Source organism: Silurus aristotelis, assembly GCF_946808225.1.
Source record: "Silurus aristotelis genome assembly, chromosome: 14".
In the NCBI taxonomy this organism is placed as follows: Eukaryota; Metazoa; Chordata; class Actinopteri; order Siluriformes; family Siluridae; genus Silurus; species Silurus aristotelis.
The window spans coordinates 23,654,125-23,675,723 of NC_139587.1; the positions used below are offsets into that span (position 1 = coordinate 23,654,125).

General features: G+C 37.5%; 1 protein-coding gene and 1 long non-coding RNA gene across 9 annotated transcripts in view; both read right to left on the reverse strand.

Annotated features, from left to right (window-relative positions):
* ndrg4 (NDRG family member 4) overlaps nt 1-20,825 on the reverse strand; it is a 39,054-nt gene extending 18,229 nt beyond the window's left edge. The window contains exons 1-5 of one of the 8 annotated variants that reach the window (XM_083561079.1): nt 20,625-20,795; nt 18,914-18,987; nt 12,667-12,757; nt 10,698-10,826; nt 3,919-3,957 (exon numbers count right to left, since the gene is read on the reverse strand). In XM_083561079.1, coding sequence (XP_083417205.1) covers nt 3,919-3,957; nt 10,698-10,826; nt 12,667-12,757; nt 18,914-18,987 — 333 coding nt within the window. In that variant the 5' untranslated portion in view covers nt 20,625-20,795. Of the gene's footprint in view, nt 1-3,918; nt 3,958-10,697; nt 10,827-12,666; nt 12,758-18,913; nt 18,988-20,624 lie in introns of all 8 variants that reach the window. The other 7 variants (XM_083561080.1, XM_083561082.1, XM_083561083.1 and 4 more) reach the window with 7 other exon arrangements.
* Nucleotides 13,073-14,133, reverse strand: LOC310737031. Its single transcript, XR_014536734.1, has 3 exons — nt 14,041-14,133; nt 13,790-13,956; nt 13,073-13,503 (listed from the first exon to the last, which is right to left on the reverse strand). It is a non-coding gene; the product is annotated as an uncharacterized lncRNA (long non-coding RNA).
* Nucleotides 20,826-21,599: the final 774 nt, after the last annotated feature.

A 21,599-nucleotide genomic window follows, 5' to 3' on the forward strand; every position in this document is an offset into this window, starting at 1 on the left:
CACTGCAACTCTCTGCTGGCAGGTGTACCTCTAAACCTATTCGTCCACTGCAAATGATCCAAATGCAGCTGCACGACTTGTGACCCAATTTCTTCCACACCATGCCACTGCTGCGCTTCCTTCACTCCAGTAGCTCCACGTATCAGATTCAAAACACTGATGCTTGCCTACAAGGCCAAAAATGGACCAGCACCATCTTACCTCGGAGACCTCATCAAACCTTGCACTGCACCACTCTGTCTGATACCTTCCAGCACTGCTCAACTGGTACCACCTTTTCTCAGGCTGAGAGGTAAGTATACTTCAAGGCACTTCTCTGTTCTGGCACCAAGGTAGTGGAATGAACTCCCCCTAGATGTCCGAACAGCAGAGTCCCTGGCTTTCTTCAAGTGACAGCTGAAGGCTTACCTCTTTCTGAAACACTTAAACTAACACTTTCAAAATTATATTCAGTTGTAGGCTGATTTATCTTAAGTTTGGAATCTAGTGTACCAGTGTAGATTTATTCATTGCTAGAGAGTCGAATCACTTTTGTACGTCGCTCTGGACAAGGGGGTCTGCCTTAAATGGCACAAAAGTACAGTAAATGTAAATCTGTAACCCACTTTGGATAAAAGTGTTAGTTGACTGCAATTACTTTAGTGGAAAATGTATTTAGCTTGCTCCCAGCATGTGCTATAATGTCTATAGTCTATATAGTAGGTTCACGCTGCTATTTAGTAGACCTTATATAGTAGTCCACTCAACTGCAACTGCTCTTGCTCCAAACATAACATTTTAAAATAGGATAGGTACCCTTTTTTTTTTTTTTTTAAATCAATCTCTTACATTTTATTATTGGTTGTGACCATAAAACATGTTTCCTTTATGCTAAGGCTGAACTGCAACCTCTGGACTTACGGTGAAGCTCACACTGGTACTGCTTTATTAATATGTATCTGTATAATTTCTACAGAACATTACAGCCGTGGCTCAAAAGTACCTTATTCGATTTGTTATTTAGCTATAGCTAGGAATTTTTTTTTCTAATTTTAATGCTTGAACAATGTGGAACAACTTACAAGAACACTTAAAACTAACTGTGCTCCCTTCACTGGTTCAACTGATGGTAAATATAAATAACATCGAGTTAAGCAGGAATGGAGGATGCTTCTGCAATATTTGGTTTTATTACTTAGGTATTTTGTTTTCTGTTTAACTGATTTATAAAATCTTGTGTCTTTTTTAACTTGTTATTGTTGTATTTTAACAATAAAAATATTACATATAATATAAAAATATATTTTAACAATATAAAAATGATGCCTTCTTGGCCAGGTCACATGGTAAACTGGTATTTTATGAATAAGATATGAATGCAGTTACTAAATAAATAAATAAATATTCTAATCACTTCAGTGATCTTGTTCCATAACAAACTAGATTTGTAGATCTACAGTGCCCTAGTGTTCCATTTTCATTGGATTGCATTGAAGAGAAAAACAAATAATAAAACACTGACGGTCATGGGTTGCCTCCACAGAGTCCAGATCTGAATAATTTAGCAGATCATCTGGACAGAGAAAGAAATTAAATACCACCTAAATCTAAAGAATACCCCTAGGAAGTGCTGAAAGCAGCCAATTCAGAGAACCTCAGGACAGTCTCAGCAAAAGAGTTCAAGACATGCTTAGTTTTAAGCAGGTGTCAAAAAATGCTGTAAAGTGAAAATGCTTCAAAAAATACAAATGCAAATCATTTATTTTTTATCAATCAACAAAATGGAAAGTAAATGAATAAAAGGGAAATCAAATCATTATTTGGTGTGACCACATTTTGGCTTTAAGATTCTTACATTTTGCACACTTTGTACACTGCAGAAGGTCAGAGATTTTGTAGGATCAGAGTCAGGTGCATGATTAACCACTTATACCAAGCAGGTGCTAATGATCAATTTCATGCATAGGTTGAAACACAGTCATTAACTAAACACAAACAGCTGTGTAGGAGGCTTCAAACTGGGTAAGGAACAGTCAAACTCTGTTCTGCTACTAAGGTGAAGTTTGTCACAGGGAATATAAAATGGCAAGGCTGAGCACAGCAACAAGATACAAGGTATGTATTCAGCATCAGCAATGTCTCTCCCAGACAAAGATTTCAAAGCAGACAGGGCTTTCATTATGTGCTGTTCAAGCTATTTTATAAAAGAACAAAGAAACAGGAAATTGTGAGGACTGTAGACCCAGTGTTCGGCCAAGGAAATTTAATTAAGGGGATGAGAGACACATCATGCTTACTTCCCTTCAACATCAGAAGATGTCCCTCAGTGCCATTAGCAAAGAACTAATGGAAACCAGTAGGACCCAGGTATACCCATTTACTGTCTGAAGAAGTCTGGCTAGAAGTGGTCTTCACGGAAGAATTGCAGCCAAAAAGCGATACCTCCGACATGGAAACATGGCTATGCGACTCAACTATGTAGAAAAACATAGGAACTGGGGTGGAGAATAATAGCAGCAGGTGCTTTGGACTGATGAGTCAAAATCTAAAATATCTTCCTGTACCAGGAGGCAAGTTGTTTGCCGCAGGGCTGAAGAGAAGTACAGTAATGAGTGTCTCAATTTAAGAGTGAAGCATGGTGGAGGTTTCTTGCAAGTTTGGGGCTGCATTTTTGCAAATGAAGCTGAAGGTTTGGTCAGGATTAATGGCGTCCTCAATGTTGAGAAATACAGGCAGATACTTATCCATCATACAAAACCCACATTTATTCTGCAACAAGAAAATAACCCCAAACATACAGTCAATGTCGTTAAGAACTATCTTTAGTCTTGTAATAATAGTTTTGGCCCCAACAGTGTCCTGATATTAACGTCTTTGAGTCTGTCTGGGATTGAATAAAAAGACAGAAGGAACAACCTACTTGACGAGTTCCTTCTAAAATTGTGCAAATGTACAGTAAGTCCGTAGAAGAATCAATGACGTTTTGCAGGCCAAGGGTAGTCACAACAAATATGGATTTGATCTGGATTTCTCTTCTGTTCATTTACTTTCCATTTTTTTAATTGATAAGAATAAACAAATAAAAAAATTAAAAAGTTTATGCATTCTTATACACTTAAATAATGTTGTTGTTCTACCTGCCAGAGAACATATTATTTGAACATCAAATTCTTCAACCACTAGAAGGCTCTCTAAACCTGTTTAGCTCAGTTCTGTAGAGATTATTGTAGTCCTTCCTTGGATGATGGGATTTTCCATGTCATGCATTTTTTCATTAGATTTTTGTTTCTATTCTTCTTTAGACTACATTTGAAATAAAATCATAATACATTTTCAGAAAGCCTGAATGTGGACTGTTTTTAGGGCATGTACATGTAGCATGAGGTCATTATGTAGATACGCTTTAAATAAAGCATTACCTTATGTCCTTCAGTCTCTTATGATGTATACTACACTGCACTTTAAATACAGTATCACTGTCATCCTGAAAGCTTGATATCTGATCATACGGTGCATGTACAGTATAAGAATCAAAAAGCAAGACAAACTGACCTTGTCTTTACAGTCATGCTAGTCACAGTGATTCAGCTATACACAAATCCCTATTAGTCTGCCTTTATGCTTTATTTCTCATACACAAATCATAAGAGAGCAAAACTACTCTATTTGTACATACATAATTAATACATCTGAGCTCTTACTTCTAGGAGCATTGGATCAAAAGCTCTGGGCACAAAACTTTGGGCCTCCATTTATAGTCTTAGACCACATTAAAGTGTTTGCACAGTCACCATTCTTGCACACTCCACTTGCATACTCTATTTTGCTTTCCTGAATTTTGTACCCTTGGTTTATTACTTGATACCTATCTTCATGAATATTGCTGCTACTTGGGGTTCAGGAATTACATTGCAACCTAATAGAAAATATTTCCAGTACCTTCCAGTCTCCAACAGGTGTGAAGCTCTCACAGTTCTCCTGCAACACATGAACATAAATGCAGTCAGGACCGCTGGAATAACTACGCAAAAGTACAAAACACATTAGCATAACTGGAGCTGCTTGAAAGAGAACTAACTGGACGGCTATAAATCACTGTGAAATATTTTCTACATGAAGGGAAATGCTCATCCTTTCCAGTTGCTCTCATATGCACAGGACTGTTTTCTTTACTTAAATACGCTGTAATACAGATGACTAAAAGGCTAAAGAGGAACAGAATGAAAACAGGAACCGGCTAGCATTTAGACAGAACATGATAACCGGTTCTTGTTTGTTTTCATTCTTCAACTGAATTATGGATCAATTCCTGCACAACAGTGTAGAGAAGCAGAGAGGTTAGTGTGTGTAAGGGGACGTCCTAAAACAACACACAGCAAGAATTACACAAGTGAAAAGGGTTAGCTTAGGTGTAGACATCAAATTATGCACAGTGCTGTATTCAGAGCTGAGCTGAGCGTGTTGCAAGAACATATACGGTAATTGTGCACATGCAGTACTCAGGCCTCTGGCTAACAAGATGGTGTGGTCAGTCCTCAACCTGGATTTAAGCCTGTATGTTTCTTGCATGAAATCAGCTCAAGTAAGGAGCAATTTAATTTAAATTCTACTGTTTGAAAATAGTTTCGTTCTATACATTACATAACTATTGAATGCCTTTCAAGGCTACTGATAAATGTGTTAATATGCATACATGACATTAATATTTAATTATATTAAAAAATTTGAAGTTCTGTTCTGTTCAAATTTACAGCATTTTTCTTCTTCAAAGACAACAGCAGAGGACACACTGCTTATCCCGAGCATCTTCTATTGTTAGATAGACCAAATTGGCAGTAACTTATGTAATAAATATTGTTGCTGCAACAGTATATATTTGCGAAATACTGGACTACAAGACTATTAGATTTACACTATATCGACAAATCCCATTGGACATTTAGTCCCCATCTGGTGTCATAATAATGCTACCACATCCAAAGATATCCGATACAGTTGTGTGCCTCCATCTTTGTGTGAACAGTTTGGAGAAAACCACACATAAAAAAGTCTGGTGTTCCAATACTTTTGTATCTAACTGTTTTTTTTTTTTTTTTTAACAATTTCCTTCATTTTAAATTGGGTCTTGTTTTTCAGTCTGCATTTTCTATCTCTAATAGTAAATGTTTAAGGTGTAATTTAAGTGTCAACATAAGCGGAATACATTTTCAAAGTGTTTTTTCCCCATATAAATAGCGACATGTACTTCGGCTGTCCACTCTGAATATGGCCAACTGTGTCTGAGCAGATTCTTGAAAGGGTTCAAAAGCGAAAGATTTTGTTATTTGAAACAGCAAAGATGCTGAAAATATAATACACGTTGATTGAAGTTGATTAAGGAAAAAGAAAACTGTACAAGAACATGGCTAAGCATGCATATCGTTTAAAACTCCACATAATGATATGCATGGTATTATTTATCATTGAAAATGATAAATAATAGATTAAACACGTATGCAAGTGGAGTGTTGGAAGAAAGGGTCACCCGTCCACCCGTCTTGAATCAGTAGTCAGAAGTCTATTGGATTCATGCTATATCCCCAGGGCCAGGTATATTCTTTCAGGCTGCATTGAAAATGGCGCATTTTAGCATTGGGTTAAAAAAAAATTATAATTCCTTCAAAGTTTCCTGGGAAACAGGTGGCCCTGGGAACATAGATACTCTCCCTGCTGAACAATTAAGAGAGATGTGTTAGTAAAATATTAGTAATAGTACCACAACAACTAGTGCAAGATTATATAGCAAGCTCTGCAGAAAAAAATATAAACTTACCATCCCTGGATTTAACATCATTTTGGATACATTGTGTAAGTTAGAAGAGTAAGCCAATCTGGCTTGTGAGGGATAGAGAGACAAACAAGAGCTTGCAGTTGCATTCAGACTAGCGGGTTTCAGGGATTCACCAAAATAAAGCCTGGGAATGTGGTTATGTGATTATGGGATTCTTTCGGCCTGTGGCTAAACATGATGCAGATTAAATGCCACCACTGACAAAACACTTAGTACAAGCCACAACACTGAGCGTGAACTAATCCAATGACACACAGAGTGATCAGTCATCTGCAAAAGCGTGCGCTTACTGACACACTAATGTGAGTCGAACACCTTGTTCCAATAGTGTTTTAACACGCCCTCGTCGACTTCCCTTCATGACTGAGAAGTGTTTGCTACATACTGTAGATGAGCGTCCAGCTGCAGCTAGGAGACCAGACCAGTAGCTTTCAATTATATTTAGTATTGTATATTAAGTTCAGCTCTGTACAGAGTCATACTCTCAGAAGCTCTTTAATATTTTATCTCACTTCATTCTACGTTTTGAGCTACTTTTCACTATAATTGTAAAACATGACCTTTTTCTTAGCATCAGACAAGAGATTTAAGAAGATGATCTAAATCTAAATATTAGCAAATGGGACAGTGAGAATGAGACCCAATTCCCAGCACTATAATCTTCTTGCTGCTATTTACACTCTTTAGATTGTATTGTTACAGCTAGATAGTACAGTAGCATTCGGCTAGTTATTATCATGCTAGCAAACATGAGAGATTTGGAGGAAAGTCTTAGTTAACACTTTCACTAATTTAATGTTAGTGACTAAACTCATAGATATTGTATTGCTTTTTAAGTGAATATGTTCAAAATCTAAATCACCCATGAATGTTTGGCTACCTTTTGAAACGTATTGGTTTTTTTGTTAAAAAATTTTGAGTTGTTCTAAATTTAGAAAGAAACATCTCAACAGCTAGCTAGTATCAAAAAGCAACAAGAATAATCACGCTTGCAAACATGACAGTTTAGAAATAAAACTTAATGTTAGCCTCAGTGTAAAATCATACTGTATATTTATATAGTATACAGCATGCTGTTTTTTTCAGACATTCAGTAAATGTAAGTGTTTATACAATTATGTTTTGAATTCAAGGGAATTTTTACTTAAATTAAGAAGTTCTGTATGTGATCTGCCTGTAAACCTTATCGACTCTTTTCTGTTTTAAAAACTGAACCTAAAAATGCTGATCTATCCAATTTCACTTAAGCATTCAAAAAAGTCATAACAGGAAATGATATTGGGAAGTCGACAAGAGCACATTACACACAGTACTGGAATGCAGGGAAACACTCACATGTAAAAAACAAAAAAACAAAAAAAACAACGTAAACATTTTGTCCCATCTACAGCCTCCTGACCTAACATGACTGGGGTGATTTATTATGATGAACTGATAGAAGTGACGCTTTTACAAACCTGTGCACTGAAATTATTATTGCCCTCAAGCAGCGTTTACATAATCTCGATCAATTTATGCAATCAGAAATTATATAATTTTATTTTTGCTGCCTAAAGAAGACGTATTCATAAATTAATCCTACTTACTATAAGGTCCACAATAAACAATATATTAATAATTAACCTTTAATCGGTCCTTGGGGTCTATATGACCCCAATCGACTTTTCCTTGATTAAAAAAAAGGGTTCCCTTCATCTGAGTGGAATAATATTTTGTGACTTTTCCAACATAAACTATCTATACACACACAAAAAAACTGGGCTTGATTCGGTTGTTCTGAAGGTATGTAAAAAATTTTTTTACACTTCTGGTCTTCGGGGTCAATATGACCCCACATTGAAATGAATGGGAAATGTGAAATGTATTTTTTCTTCATTTGTCCAAAAAAAATCTATAAATCCAGCATAAATCAGAAATTTAGATCATCATTTAAGTGATTTTTTCATAAAAAAATAATATTTCATATGCAAGCTTATGGTGTAGTTGAGGAATTGTGTGGTAAATAGGTACAAAAGTACTTCATATCTCCCAAAACACAGCATTAATGAATAGATGAGAAGTAAACAAAAAAAATATATATATTATTTGTATAATTAAAAATGTATATTTTTTGTATAATTTCTCTATCAATTGTTGGGGTCATATAGACCCCAAAGACCAGATTTGTAAACAGGAAACGAAGACCTTATGAGGGTTAAGTAATGCTTTCATGCTAATGAATTAATACATGCACTAATCTTTAGAATTCTTTCATTAGGAAATAGTTTAGTGCAGATATTAACAGACAACTTAGACATACAATGGATATATAAAATATTTACACACCCCTGAACAAACTGCAGTATAGTGTGATGTAAGAAATGAAACCAAGATTAATCATGCAAGATGTCATTGAAACCAACACAAATCAAAAGAAAGTAAGGAAAAAAACTGAATTTTTTGGAAATAGTCAAAAAGTACAATAACCTGGATTATTTGTTCCTAAAATCTTTACGGTTTAAGCTTTTTACAGGATCCCACTGGTTTATGATCAAAGGTATTAAGCAGGAAAGGAGTAAAAAATATTTTCCAATATGGTTGATGGACCATGGAATACAATATGTTCCATGTGAATCAACATCAAAAAAAGGAACTGAGGCACACTAATGGCATTAACAAGAACAGGACATCTTTACGGAACTAAACATTAATAGCAAGCCTGTCAAAAGACCTACAACAACATGAAATGGGCTGCACGAATATCTAACTGAATGTGATAATCTCTATATATTCTTCACATATCAGGGCTTTGGAGTATAGTGGTTAAAGGTAAACCCTTTTTTTTTTTTTTTTTTTTCATAATTCTCCTGCATTTGGTACAAACACAAGACACTCAATGATCACCATATCCAGAGTGAATTGTGGTGGAAGTATCCTGTTTTTTTTTTATTCTTTATACTAGGGCTATCTATTTTATACCTGTAGGCCTCTTCCAGATAGCAGAAGATGAAGAATACAATCACCTTCTGGCACAAACCAGAGTACAAATACAAATAAACACATGATCTCACTAAAAGGGCTGTTAAAAATTGTTAAATAGAGATGAGCTTAGTTGCTAGATTAAAAAGACCCAATAGGAGTGCATGCTATGTTTTAATTACGGTGTGTTCACACTTCTGCAACCAGGTTATTGATCTGAGATAATCTACACTATATGGGAGAAAGTATTGGGACACCTGACTTTTGTAGCCATATGTGGCTCTTCCCCAAACTTGGTAGAATACATACATGAACTAGGAGACCCAAACCTGTTCCAGCATGGCAGTGCCCCTGTGCACAAAGCCAGCTTCCTGAACCAACCCATGGTTTACATGGTTTGGAGGGAAAGATCTTGATTGGCCCACTATAGAGCTCTGACCGCAACCCTATTAAACAGCTTTGGGATGAATTGGAACATTGGCTGCCCCCGGGGACTCTTTCCCTCATATTGAAATATCACCCCAGAAGAATGAAGGTTATTAAAACTAATTTAAATTAATTAAATGTAGAATGGGATATGTGAATCAAATCTAGCACATATGAATTTAAAGTCAGGTTTCCACAACCTTTTCTGTATATAGTGGATCTTGACTTATCTTGATTACCTTACATCACAAAACCTTTATATCTGCAGTGTGTAGACTTTTTTATATCCCTTGTATATGAATAGTCATCAATATTCTATTCGGATCAGCAACAGTTATTAGTAACTTTTTAACTAGTCTGAACTTTAAGATATTTAAATAACTACAGCAATCTAATGTTGATGATGATGTTCTAGCAGGAACCTGGCTCAAATTAAACACAGAAATTAATAACCTATGCTAATAAAGAATAATAATATGCTAATTATCCATTTATATAATAATGATGCAATCTATATGTTTCACAGGTGGAAAAAGTCGACAGTATACTGGGTATTTACTTTTATTTATAATACTGTATGTCTTGGTTTCAGTTACAGTTTAGAATGGGGTGTGCTCAATAAAAAAAAAAAAATTGAAAAAATAATAAATAAAATAAAAAAAGTTCACATATGATTTGTTTGCCTGTTAGTGTATACACTTCATTATTTCCTGATTAATGCATAGCTTTATTCATTATTATTAAAGCATTAGTATTAGTATATTGCTTATTTTTGGACCTTATAGTAAAGCATTTTCTATTAGGTATGCTCCTATTTCTGAAAAGCATATGAATCTACAATGACTGCAAACACAGTCACTTTACTGAATAGAATATTGTTGGCTAATTTATTGTATGTTTATCGACTGCAGAGTTTAGTATTTATTTATTCATTAGGCTGATGCTTTTATTCGAAACAGGGTTGAGTGAGGCAGAATCCAAGCCAAGCACTGAACTGGGATACAGGGATGAGAGCTGGGATTTTACCTCAACCACAAAACCTAAAGCAAAACATGTTGAAATATGTTTATACTGAGATAAATGTATTGTTTTGGGATTTTTTTTGGGCTGTTATTCCTGCGAAAGGTGCTGATATAACTAGAGAACATTACTAGTACATGTATAGTGATGAAAAATGTGGAAAAGGTTTTGAGCTCCTTGAATACAAAATAACATGATTTGCCTGCACAGTCTAAATGACTAAAGCGCTGCAGCGTCGCTTTTGTTGTTCAGTGGTTAAGGTTTAAACCCCAGGTCAGACCGAGAACCCTGGTGAAACACTTGGCTGTGGCAGTCTGGATAAAAGCCTCTGCCAATTGCAAATAAAAAAAACACTAAGTTCTGCAGTTCTGTGATCCTCCAAAAGAGGAGATTTACTCCAAGCTACTCTAAGATGTAATTCTAAACAGGAATTGACTTCTAATCTACTGTTAGACGAAGTGGGCATGGCCTGTGCATTTGTTACCAGGATGCACCCCCCGCTGGTCCGGTGGCGGCGTGTCACACCGAGCCAATGGCGAGCGATCTCATGCCACTTGCGGGTAGGGCGTGCTGGCTGGGGGCAGGGTCCTGCGTTCACACATGTTCCTCTCGCCTGCCTCATTACACATAAACACGTGTTACAGGAAAAACAAACAGCGTCCTGTAGATGTGCCGACTATGACATGTACTAATAGAATAGAATAGCCTTTATTTGTCACATATACATCACAGCACAGTGAAATTTGTTCTTTGCATATCCCAGCTTGCTCAGAGGCTGGGGTCAGAGTGCAGGGTCGGCCATGATACGGCGCCCCTGGAGCAAGGAGGGTTAAGGGCCTTGCTCAGGGGCCCAGGAGTGGCAGCTTGGCGATTCCAGGGCTTGAACCCCCGACCTTCCAATCAGTATCCCAGCATTTGTATACTATGCCGTATACAAATTTCACCTTTCCTGATTATGGAATTCTCAGTGTTTAGCACCAAAACCTATAACCTTTAATTTGCTAAAGTAACCTTGCAAAAATAACCACTAAGGAAATGTGTGGTGGCCTGGGAATAGGCCCCTTATTTAAAAAAAATGTAAATTTTTAGCTATTTAAAATCTCGTTACTGGCAAAATTTTCCAATTTTCATTACAAGTTTTATGCCAATTCATTTAAAAGACATCAGCACAATGTCTCTGATTGCCTAAAAACAACAAATATTTTATGGATTTTATTTGAATTGATTGCAATTTAAATATTTCCTTGAGTAACATTAAGTTACTCCACTTACATTTGTAAGGAAAAAGTTCAGTTCTGTTAACTTCTACAATGTAGGCGACGTGAATCATCGAAGATTTTAAGTGCTGACATAACTGATTGTGTCTGTTGTTCTATTGGAATATAACCTACAACTTGAAAGCATGATGTTCAATGTGAGAAGAAAACTAATCAAGCTAGCATTTTTGTTACATCTTTTGTTTTTTAAACTGGCTTGTTCATTTTTTAGTTTAATCTCTGTTAAAAAATAGCGTTTCTGCATTTTTTTTTACATTTTCCCTATTTGATTTGGTAGAAGAATAACTTTGGTCGTTTGCCACAGCACCAAACAATGGGGTTTTCCAGACCACCACACATATAACACATGCATGAATTCACTGTATTTCTTAATGCCATTTGAATAAGAAGTAAACATATGTTTAATGATCTACAAATAATCTATATAGTCTATTATGGTACTTTATAGTCTATGTGGATCAAGTCCAGTTCCTAGTGTTTTTGGTTTTGACCCTTTTTGCCTGGACTTTACCACTGCAGTATAGTTTCAATTCTCTATGCTGATTCAGCCATGCAGTTTACATTATGCAGAATGTTTTTCTTGCATCTCAGAGTTATATTTCTGTTAAGATTTGCATTTGTAACGTTCCAGAAGCCTTATACAAGAATAAATCCTCTCTGCATGGCAAAATTTCGAATCACAGTTCAAAAAGTTTTTTTCCCCTTTTTTCAAATGATCTGATTAACACAGAAGTAAAAACACTTCAGCAATCAACCAGAGCTTTAATTAGTTGCCGGTTTACGTCATTCACTGTATGCGGCTTGAAATCCAACACAATTTTATGTGCTCAAGTATACAGAATGTTCCAAGCCATAAAAAATAAAAAAAAACAGGCTTTTATAAAGGTGTTATTTTCCACACCATTATTTTAGATGACGTCGTTCTCGACACCACCAACCACCGTCTCCCCCCACTCCCACCCCCGCCGCATTACGTGCTTTTCATATCTCTATAAGCTGGAACTGAAATGGAGCACTATGTGGGTTCACAGACATACAAAATCATCCACACACACATAAAATGAGGACACCCAAATCCCTACTTCATACACTATAATTAGATGCATCGAATGTAACAAACACACACACACACACACACACACACACACACACACACACACACACACACAAACTCACCAATTCTGTCTCCTGGCCTCTGGTTTCTGGAAGTAACGGCTTCTCCTCGATGAATTGCTGTTCCTTAATGCCAGCCATCTTGGAGAGCAACCTGAAATCACCATAGCAACGACAAAAAAAAAAAAATACCTGAGATTAGTCAGGCTGCTTCAGAGCATTCCACTGCAAAATCACATTTATCTCTTAGAGCATCCAGAAATGAGCATATTCCCAACACAATACACACACATTACTTCTACAATACAGCTGTTGTTAAGTAAACAGGGATAAACTAGCTCCATCACTCAGACGGACGCCTATTCAATAAAAAACAATAAGCCAGCCTGCTAATGCTAATCATCCCAGCTGAATGGACTCGACAGGATGTGATTCATTGCAGGTCATGTCACCAATTCACACAGTCGACAACTAGCATCGTGCTGTTTTATCATGCTACAGCAAACAGATACTCACATACTTGATAATGCATTTAGGTAGACGTGACAGAAAAACCAAGTATAATCATTTCACAGAGAGCAGCAGTGAGAAACAAACCAGCATAGCATTTGATGGTGATAAAGTGTTTCAAATGTATGTCTGCTTAATTCAGGAGAAAAGTATTTCCTTTACACCAGGGCTGTTAACTCTCCAAACAATGTGAACATATGATCATAATGATATGTTAATAATGGTATACTAATAGAAATCTATTAAAATATATTAAAAAAATACTGGTGTAAGCATAAACCTGTACTTCCTTCCTTCCTTCATTCATTCATTCCTACTGGTATAATGTTCTTCCTTCATTCCTTCCTACTGGTGTAAGTACACACCTGTTGTTCCTTCTCACCTTCCTTCCTTCATTCCTTCCTACTGGTATAGGTACACACCTGTTATTCCTTCCTTCTTTTATTCCTTCCTTCCTTCTTTCCTTCCTACTGGTGTAAGTATACACCTGTTCTTCCTTCCTTCCTACCATCCTTCCTTCCTTCATTATTTCTTACTGGTGTAAGTTTACACCTGTTCTTCCTTCCTTCCTTCCTTTTTCCTTCCTTCCTTCCTTCCTTCCTTCCTTCCTTCCTTCCTTCCTTCCTTCCTTCCTTCCTTCCTTCCTTCCATCCTTCCTGCCTTCCTTCCTTCCTACCGGTGTAGGTATACACCTGTTCTTCCTTCATTCCTTCCTACTGGTGTAACTATACACCTGTTCTTCCTTCATTCTTGCCTTTCTATCCTCCTTCTTTTATTCCTTCCTCCCTTCATTCCTTCCTACTCTTGTAAGTACACACCTGTTCTTCCTTCCTTCCTTCCTTCCTTCCTTCCTTCCTTCCTTCCTTCCTTCCTTCATTCATTCATTCATTCCTACTGGTATAATGTTCTTCCTTCATTCCTTCCTACTGGTGTAAGTACAAACCTGTTCTTCCTTCATTACTTCCTACTGGTGTAAGTATACACCTGTTCTTCCTTCCTACCTTCCTTCCTTCATTCCTTCCTTCCTACTAAATACAGCAGCCACACCATCTATAAAAACAAACTACTGTATTTTTTTAATACTATAAAATAATTTTACAAGGGAGCATAAAATGTCTTCACAAACATTCCATAAACTGGCATATTTAATCTGTTCTTTTATCATTACACTGACTTTTTGATTAAGAAAACAATGTTTCATAGCCAAATATTTTCTTGGGCCGAGTCACACAATAAATCTGACATATACAACCAGTTAACAGATCAAATATTCACATACATGTCGCCGTCATCATCCAAATGAAGGCCTGTTTTAAAGTAACCAAGAGTTAAATCTTTAACAGTTTGCAAATGACATTTATTAAAAATTTGTTTGTTTGTTTCAACAAATGAGTTTCCTGTAAGGGATTAATTAGATTACCTTATCATACTGAATAAGTATTCAATATGGTTCTAAATGTTCAGGTTTTTTACCCCGTGTAATTTATTGGCCGTCAACCATTTGACTGTGATGGTGTGAGAATGATTCAGCAGCTCTTGAGGGGTTGATTAGTTTGGTTGCATAACAGCAGACAAAAATCACACAATCGAAGCCAAGTGTTGGGTAACTGTGACAACAGTGGCCAGCATGCATTCTAGCTCTTTCTCAAATGTGTTAATGAAGAGACCTGAAAACAAGGAGCTCTTTCACTCCAGACCCACTAAACCTGTTACATTATTCATCAAGTTAGATGCACTTTTATTTATATACATATATATATATATATATATATATATATATATATATATATATATATATATATATATATATATATATATATATATATATATATATATCGCTCACATAAAACACTTCCTAATGGATGACTGTCTAAGTGCTCATTAGATCTGATCAGTTTCCTCATACCCCCTCCTCTGGCCAAAATCATAAACTGACATGCCACTAATGCTGACTCACAGATGTTTACGAGTTGTTCTCAGCTCCTGAAAGGAGACATCTGACATATTGTCTCATATTTGCCCCTTGCCCAAAATAGCACTTCTATCACACCAAACCATGATGACTTATACAGGCTTTTTATTGGGCTCTGCACCCATGCCAGTGTTGCTATGGCAACGTCAAGTAGCATGGGCAAAGCCTGCTGGGTTCTTCTGTTTATTTCTGCTTCGACGTTTGCCCTTGCTTTCGATATGTATGCTATTTCAGGCTTTTATTTCATTAAATGGTAAATTAACCTTTTACATTTCATTTTTAAAGCCTAAGTTCAATTTCGATACCTTTTTCTTTTTACTTTCCACAGAACTGTTGATCATGTGATTGCCTTCTCTAAGAGAGATATAGAAGACCTTCACCCCACACCCACCCCCTCCACCCCCAACCTGAATTACCAACTTTGTTCTAGGCAAACAAATCTTGCACATACATGCTGCCTTCCCAGGCAACCTACTGCTGAATGGAACCTTGGTTTAGTGACACCCTACAAAAATTATTCTTTTCCACTAACACTATCTTATTTTCAACAATTATAACTTTAATGAAACATTGCTTTTAACCATTATAACAGCATTTGGGATAGAACCTGTGTTTCTTTTTCCTGTCAGTCAGAGCCAAACTAGCCAATCGTGCGCCTTTATGAGCTCATGCGTAAACAACATGCATAATCAAGACTGTAGCGAGTGCAATCTTTTATTAAATTCAGTAGTACATGCAGAGTTGCTTTTGCCTTGTATCTGCAGTAGCTGGGACAGTTTTTCACCTTGGTTATTTCATGTGATAAAGAAGAACTAGTTCATGGGTTCAACTTGGTGATTACTAAACTCTGAAAATTGGCTGAAAGAAATATATGGTCAAATGTGTAACACTGTAAATTGTTTAAATATGTCTAGCTGTTCATGAGAAATAAGTCTGACCTAGTATACCAAATACCAGTCAATGGCTGAAAACTGGGCTGTGTGTAGGTGTGTGTGTGTGTGTGTAGGCACTGAGCAGTTATGCTTTTATATCGCTGCGGGGACCAAATTTCCTTACGCACATTTGTCTGATTGTGCTTTATATATGCTTTTATTCAAAATAAATTCAGATTTTCGAGTTTCAGTAAGCATTAGGTTTAGGTGTAGGCATCATCCACAAAGATGGAGAAGAACAAAGAAGGTGTGTGTGTGTGTGTGTGTGTGTGTGTGTGTGTGTGTGTGTGTGTGTGTGTGTGTGTGTGTGTGTGTGTGTGTGTGTGTGTGTGTGTGTAAACTTTAAAATCTGGTGCAGTTGTGTATATGGGGCAGCAGACTGAATTTGAATAACAGAGTCTGACTGTCAATAGCAGAAGCGATTGGCTCGATAATCTGGCAACAATCACAGACAAAATATTGACTCTTGTCCAGTCAAGACAAAGCCAATAAGGCCACAAAACAGCATCCTTCCTGTCATCTGGTCTGGTCTGTTTATTGTTATCCTAGATCTGGAATATAATAGACTCTAATCTGCAGTCCTTCAAATTATAATGCTAATGAGGTATACAGAAGAACACTGGAAACTCTTCTCATACAGAAAAAAAATTCCCATAGGTAAAAAATGGATTATTAAACATAAAATTAATGAAATGGAGCATGTAAATGTGGAAGATGAAAGACAGAAACCAGATGGGGTTGAGAAAAAAAAGCACTAATAAACAAAGTCTGTTTTTTATGTTAACATTGCCGCAGGCTTCCACAGTGTTCTTTAGTCCTGAAGGCTGTCTCGTTAGTGGGCCATGGTTCCAGAGAGACCCCGTGCCTATGGAGGAATATACACTTGCATAGTTTGAGCGTTTCCTAAAATCTGATCTAGCTACTGGGTAAAGTATTTATCTTTCAATGTGTGCTAAACCAGATGTGTTGGTACTTGGGAAACTGATTACGGCAGTGAATTTAAAGTTAAGAGTTGAGAAACCCTAATCTTTAGCATGCTTGCAGAGGCCCGCCAATAAACCAAATCCCAGAAGGTTAGCAAAGAATGAAAGGCTTTTAATTTCCTTGAATTTTTGAAAAGTGTCATGTTCTTAAAGGCCTTGATTTACACCTAGAAATAGATAAATAAATAATTCCTAAATTCCTTTGGCTGAATTGTAGTGTGAAAATGGTGTGCCACTAGAGGGTGCTCCTCCAAATGGAACCTGTTTTGACGTTTTTGCCTTTCCTTTAATTCCTTGTAATTTAATCATGTTTATTGCTTATCACACCGTATGAGAAAACCACCGCTAAAATCTTGGTTCGAATTATACAACACATTGAGCGATAGCACATTTGTTATTCATCTCTGATTAAACGATGAGAATAAAAATAGACCTGGATTGAAAGAACCAGAATCAGCAAGATCTGAGCTTGTGCAAAAAAATGGCACTAAAGTACCTGTAAGTGTCCCTGAGAGTTTCAGGTTGTCCAATGCTGTCTTCCTGCTAGTGGCTTTAGAAGAGAATCACTGTATGCTTTTAACACTTCCAGAACTTTATTGTTGATGGCGTTGACTTTGGTTTCAGCGGCACAAAACTTTCATCCAAAGAATTATTTTAAAAGGTGTAACTTTCATCAGCTACGGTATCACACAAAAACATTTGAGTATAGAGTACCCCTTTGAAATTCCAAGGTTGGTGACAACCAAGAAAGCAGCATCCCTGCAAAACAATGGCAAATATTTTGTTATCTTTCTCCATGAGCCCAGTTCAGACATCTTTAGAAAATCAAATACTCAATATGTACTGGAGAATATTTGCTTAATTACACTTCCAGCAACAAAACTGTAAACTGAAGGGAATCATTAAATGGGTGCGCTCTTCACACCTCTGATAGGAGTTTGGGTTATTGCCCATAAGCATAGTCCAACTATCCGGCTTTCAAACTATAACATCAGGGACACTCTATGCCTCTGGAGGAATTTCTACTTCCAGCTCCTATACACAGATTCCTACCATGACAGATCCAAGACAGAGGCACTGTGCCAGGCCAGCAGATGGTAAAGCAATGTGTGGTTTTCTGCATGACTGATTTTACCATTTCCAAAAGAAGGGACACTTTTAAGATGTTCCAGCTCAAACCCACCTTTAGGACACACTGACCATATCAGTCCACATTTCTTTTTTAGTTATTCGGGTCCTCACATGCAGTACCCTCTGCAAGATGTCAAAATCTAGACGAATCCTTTATTAATCCAGTTGTTGCTTTAAATAGAAACCCCACTATGAACCAGGACTCTCCGGAACAGCCAGAGGATCAAATACCCTTGTCAGTTAATAAGAGTCTATTCGACTGCAGCTCATCTTAGCATGTGTTTTTTTTTTTTTTTCCTGAAAACTGTCAGAAAAATTTGATAGCACCTTCATCTCCATCACAATCCAAAAAAAAAGTCGGGTATATATGACTGTGAGACGTGCAAGCGTGCACGTTGTCAGCGAGTCAACTAATGCACTTTGTTCCACTGCCAAAGAAACCACAGGCATGGAGGAGTGGCTGTCTATTCAAGTGATCTCGATTTTTTTTGGCATAAACACTTGCACTGTTTGGCCAGTAAAAAACAACAACTTAGACAATCTATCACTATTAACCTGCAGTCTATGAATGTAGGACCCATGCTGTGCAATGATTGGTTGCTTGCATGCATCACAGATCTTGAAATGTATTCTCCTCAAGGTGACATGGGAGGACGTCACGATTGTTGGGTCAATGGTATGAATGGGAAATAAAAGACGGACAAAAAGGAATGAAGAGATGGACTGTATGCCAAAAAAAAAAGAAAAGACTACGAGCTACGGTTGCAAGCAGAACTACGTACATCGTCTGCAGCAGGGTCTGTGAAACCGTGCAGCTAGTCTTGGAGGGGAAGTTCCAGAACAATCCGGGCCCCATCTAGCAGTACAAAACAAGAACCGTTGAAGTTTGCACTAAACACATAAAGAGCATTAAGGCATTTCTGTATTGAACTGTGGATGCAAAAATGAGCATCCAGTGATATCGGCATCATTAAAGGTTGAGGGGGAAAAAAAAAAAAAGTAAGGCAAAGCTTAGATGCTAAACAAGAGCAGACAAAATGGGAGCCTTTACAAACTCTGAGGTTGAATGGCTTGAGTTCATTAAAAAAAAAGTATGATTTTAGACACAAAAGACAAACATTTGTCTGACTTTCTGCAGTCCAGACCCAAAAAGGGGGAATTGAGTCCATGAGATATATAACTGTGGCAGAAAGAAAGTTGGCAAGACTGTTTGTGTTGCATCGTTATGTAACAGGGAGCAGGCACTGCATGTGAGAATTCTCAATAGTTTGAGTCCGAGAGATCCCACAGATGGCAGCTTTTGCAACAGTTTATTGCCTGGTTATTGATGTTACACAGTTAATCTCAAGCCTTGTCCACCAGAAATGAACAAACCTAAGATAATGTTTCTGGTTTAAAGGAGTGAGGGTTTGCCAGCAGAGCCCAGTGCAGACTTAATGTGTGTATTGAAAAAAGCTTGCTGTTCACCGTCACTATGACAAGCTTGAACTTCAGCCAAACCTTACGTGTGTAAACAATATATGCGCATACATTCGTACATGCACACTGGGTACTTTAGAATACAGACTGCACATCTGTTGGAAACATATACATATCATGTCATGTTTTGTTATTTTACTCACAGGTGCTCTTAATGTAACCCATACCAAACCATTTGAAAAGGTTTAATTGCTTTGGCATCTAGACCTTTCCTCAGTCTAGTTCGAACGCAATCCACCACATCACTACAGTTCAAATTGCATCCAGCGCTGAGACAAACAAAGCCCTTGACGCTGTGGCTGTTTCACAAATCAGAGTGCAAGGGAATGCTGGGAGGGGCCAGTGGTTTCGAAACCTGATTTCCAAAAAATGTGGCCAATTGAATCCAACGTAAAACGAGCCCCCGGTTCGGGAGCATACCACCCTAGGGAAGTTCCATCTCTGTGCTGCAGTCTGGCCCCTCACCAGCTGCTCAGGCGTCAAATATTATGTGAAGTGAGGCTGGTGATTAAGGCGAGACCAGAGAGCCATTGTTATCGGTTAGTACACAGCCTCCAAATATATCCCAAGCACATAGTAGAGGCCAAAAGAATCCACAAGTGCCACCTGTTAAAGCTAAAGGTGTGTCCAGATTGATTTTCAGCAAGGTCTCTTCTGGCATCTGACGCAGCTTTTTTGCAGGTCCATAAATCTAATGTAACGACCTTCACCTCCTCAGCCAGACGTGTAGCAACTGCACAAGAAGCTCGTTCGTTCACACACTCCAAGCCAGAACGTGTGCGTAGGAGTGAGCTGAGTGTTTATAAAGGTCATTAGGGGGGGCCTTAATCTGTTATACATTTGATCTCTCTCTAAGTATCCTCCAACACGTAGCCATTAGCTGTACACACCAACATAAAGTCAAGCTTACACACAACACACACAAAACACACGTTGTAGACTTGCATATGAGCTTCACAAATACAAAATAAATGAAACAATAAATAATGATATAAAGACATGTATATCTCCTACCTGGAGACCTTCTGTGTCTGCTGTTTCTTCAATGGAAGATGATTTCAGAGTGTTTGGCTTCTTTGTTTTTCTGCTCCTTCTGTGAGCGTGAGCGTCCGTGTGTGTTTTGTTGAGATGCTGCTACCCTATGAGGACTCTGCTTTCTGAACCTCTATTTCTCTGTTTCTCTTTTTCGCCCTCCCTCTCTCACTTCCTTTCTCCCTCCCACCCGCCACGGTAATAAACAGAGAGCACGTGTCGTCCTGAATGATGCAGCATGAGCGCACAATAATCGCAAGAGACTGACAGAGAGAGAAAGTATGAAAGGGAGGGAGGAAACAAAGGAACTGAAAAACAAATATAGGCTTGGAGGTAAAGCAAAAACAATGATATCACGGAAAGGAATGGAGGGATAATCTGTACATTTTGAGAAAGACAAAATCTAGATAGACTATGGCAAAAATAACTTCTTTATCAATTAATAATATTGAGATCTACAAAACAAAAGCACGCCAATGGTTAATGAAATCTAACTCCATACCAAAATTCAAAACATGCCCCTTCTAAGACTGCCTTTATTGATCTTCATTCACCACTTTATCCTGGGCTATAGTGGATTCTATTCCAGGATCGCTGGGAGTGAGGCAGGAACACATCCTGGATGAGATCCCAGTCCATCAAAGGGGACCATTCACCTTCTAATTTACACTAAGAGTAGCTAGTTTAGCTATTGACAGGACTTTGGAGGAACCAACGGAATACCTGAAGGAACCCACAAGGAAACAACGAGAACGTCTGAACATTTAAATCTTCACACAGACAGTAAACTGAGCTCAGGATAAACCCAGTGACTGCTGAGCAGTGAGATTGTAATCTTTTATGGTACCTGCTTGCATTAGTAGTAATTACTCTGATGTGCATCCATTATTTTCTAGATTTTTCTCAGTACAGAATGGATCATTTACAAGTGTCTGATAACCAAAAGTAGCTACTTAC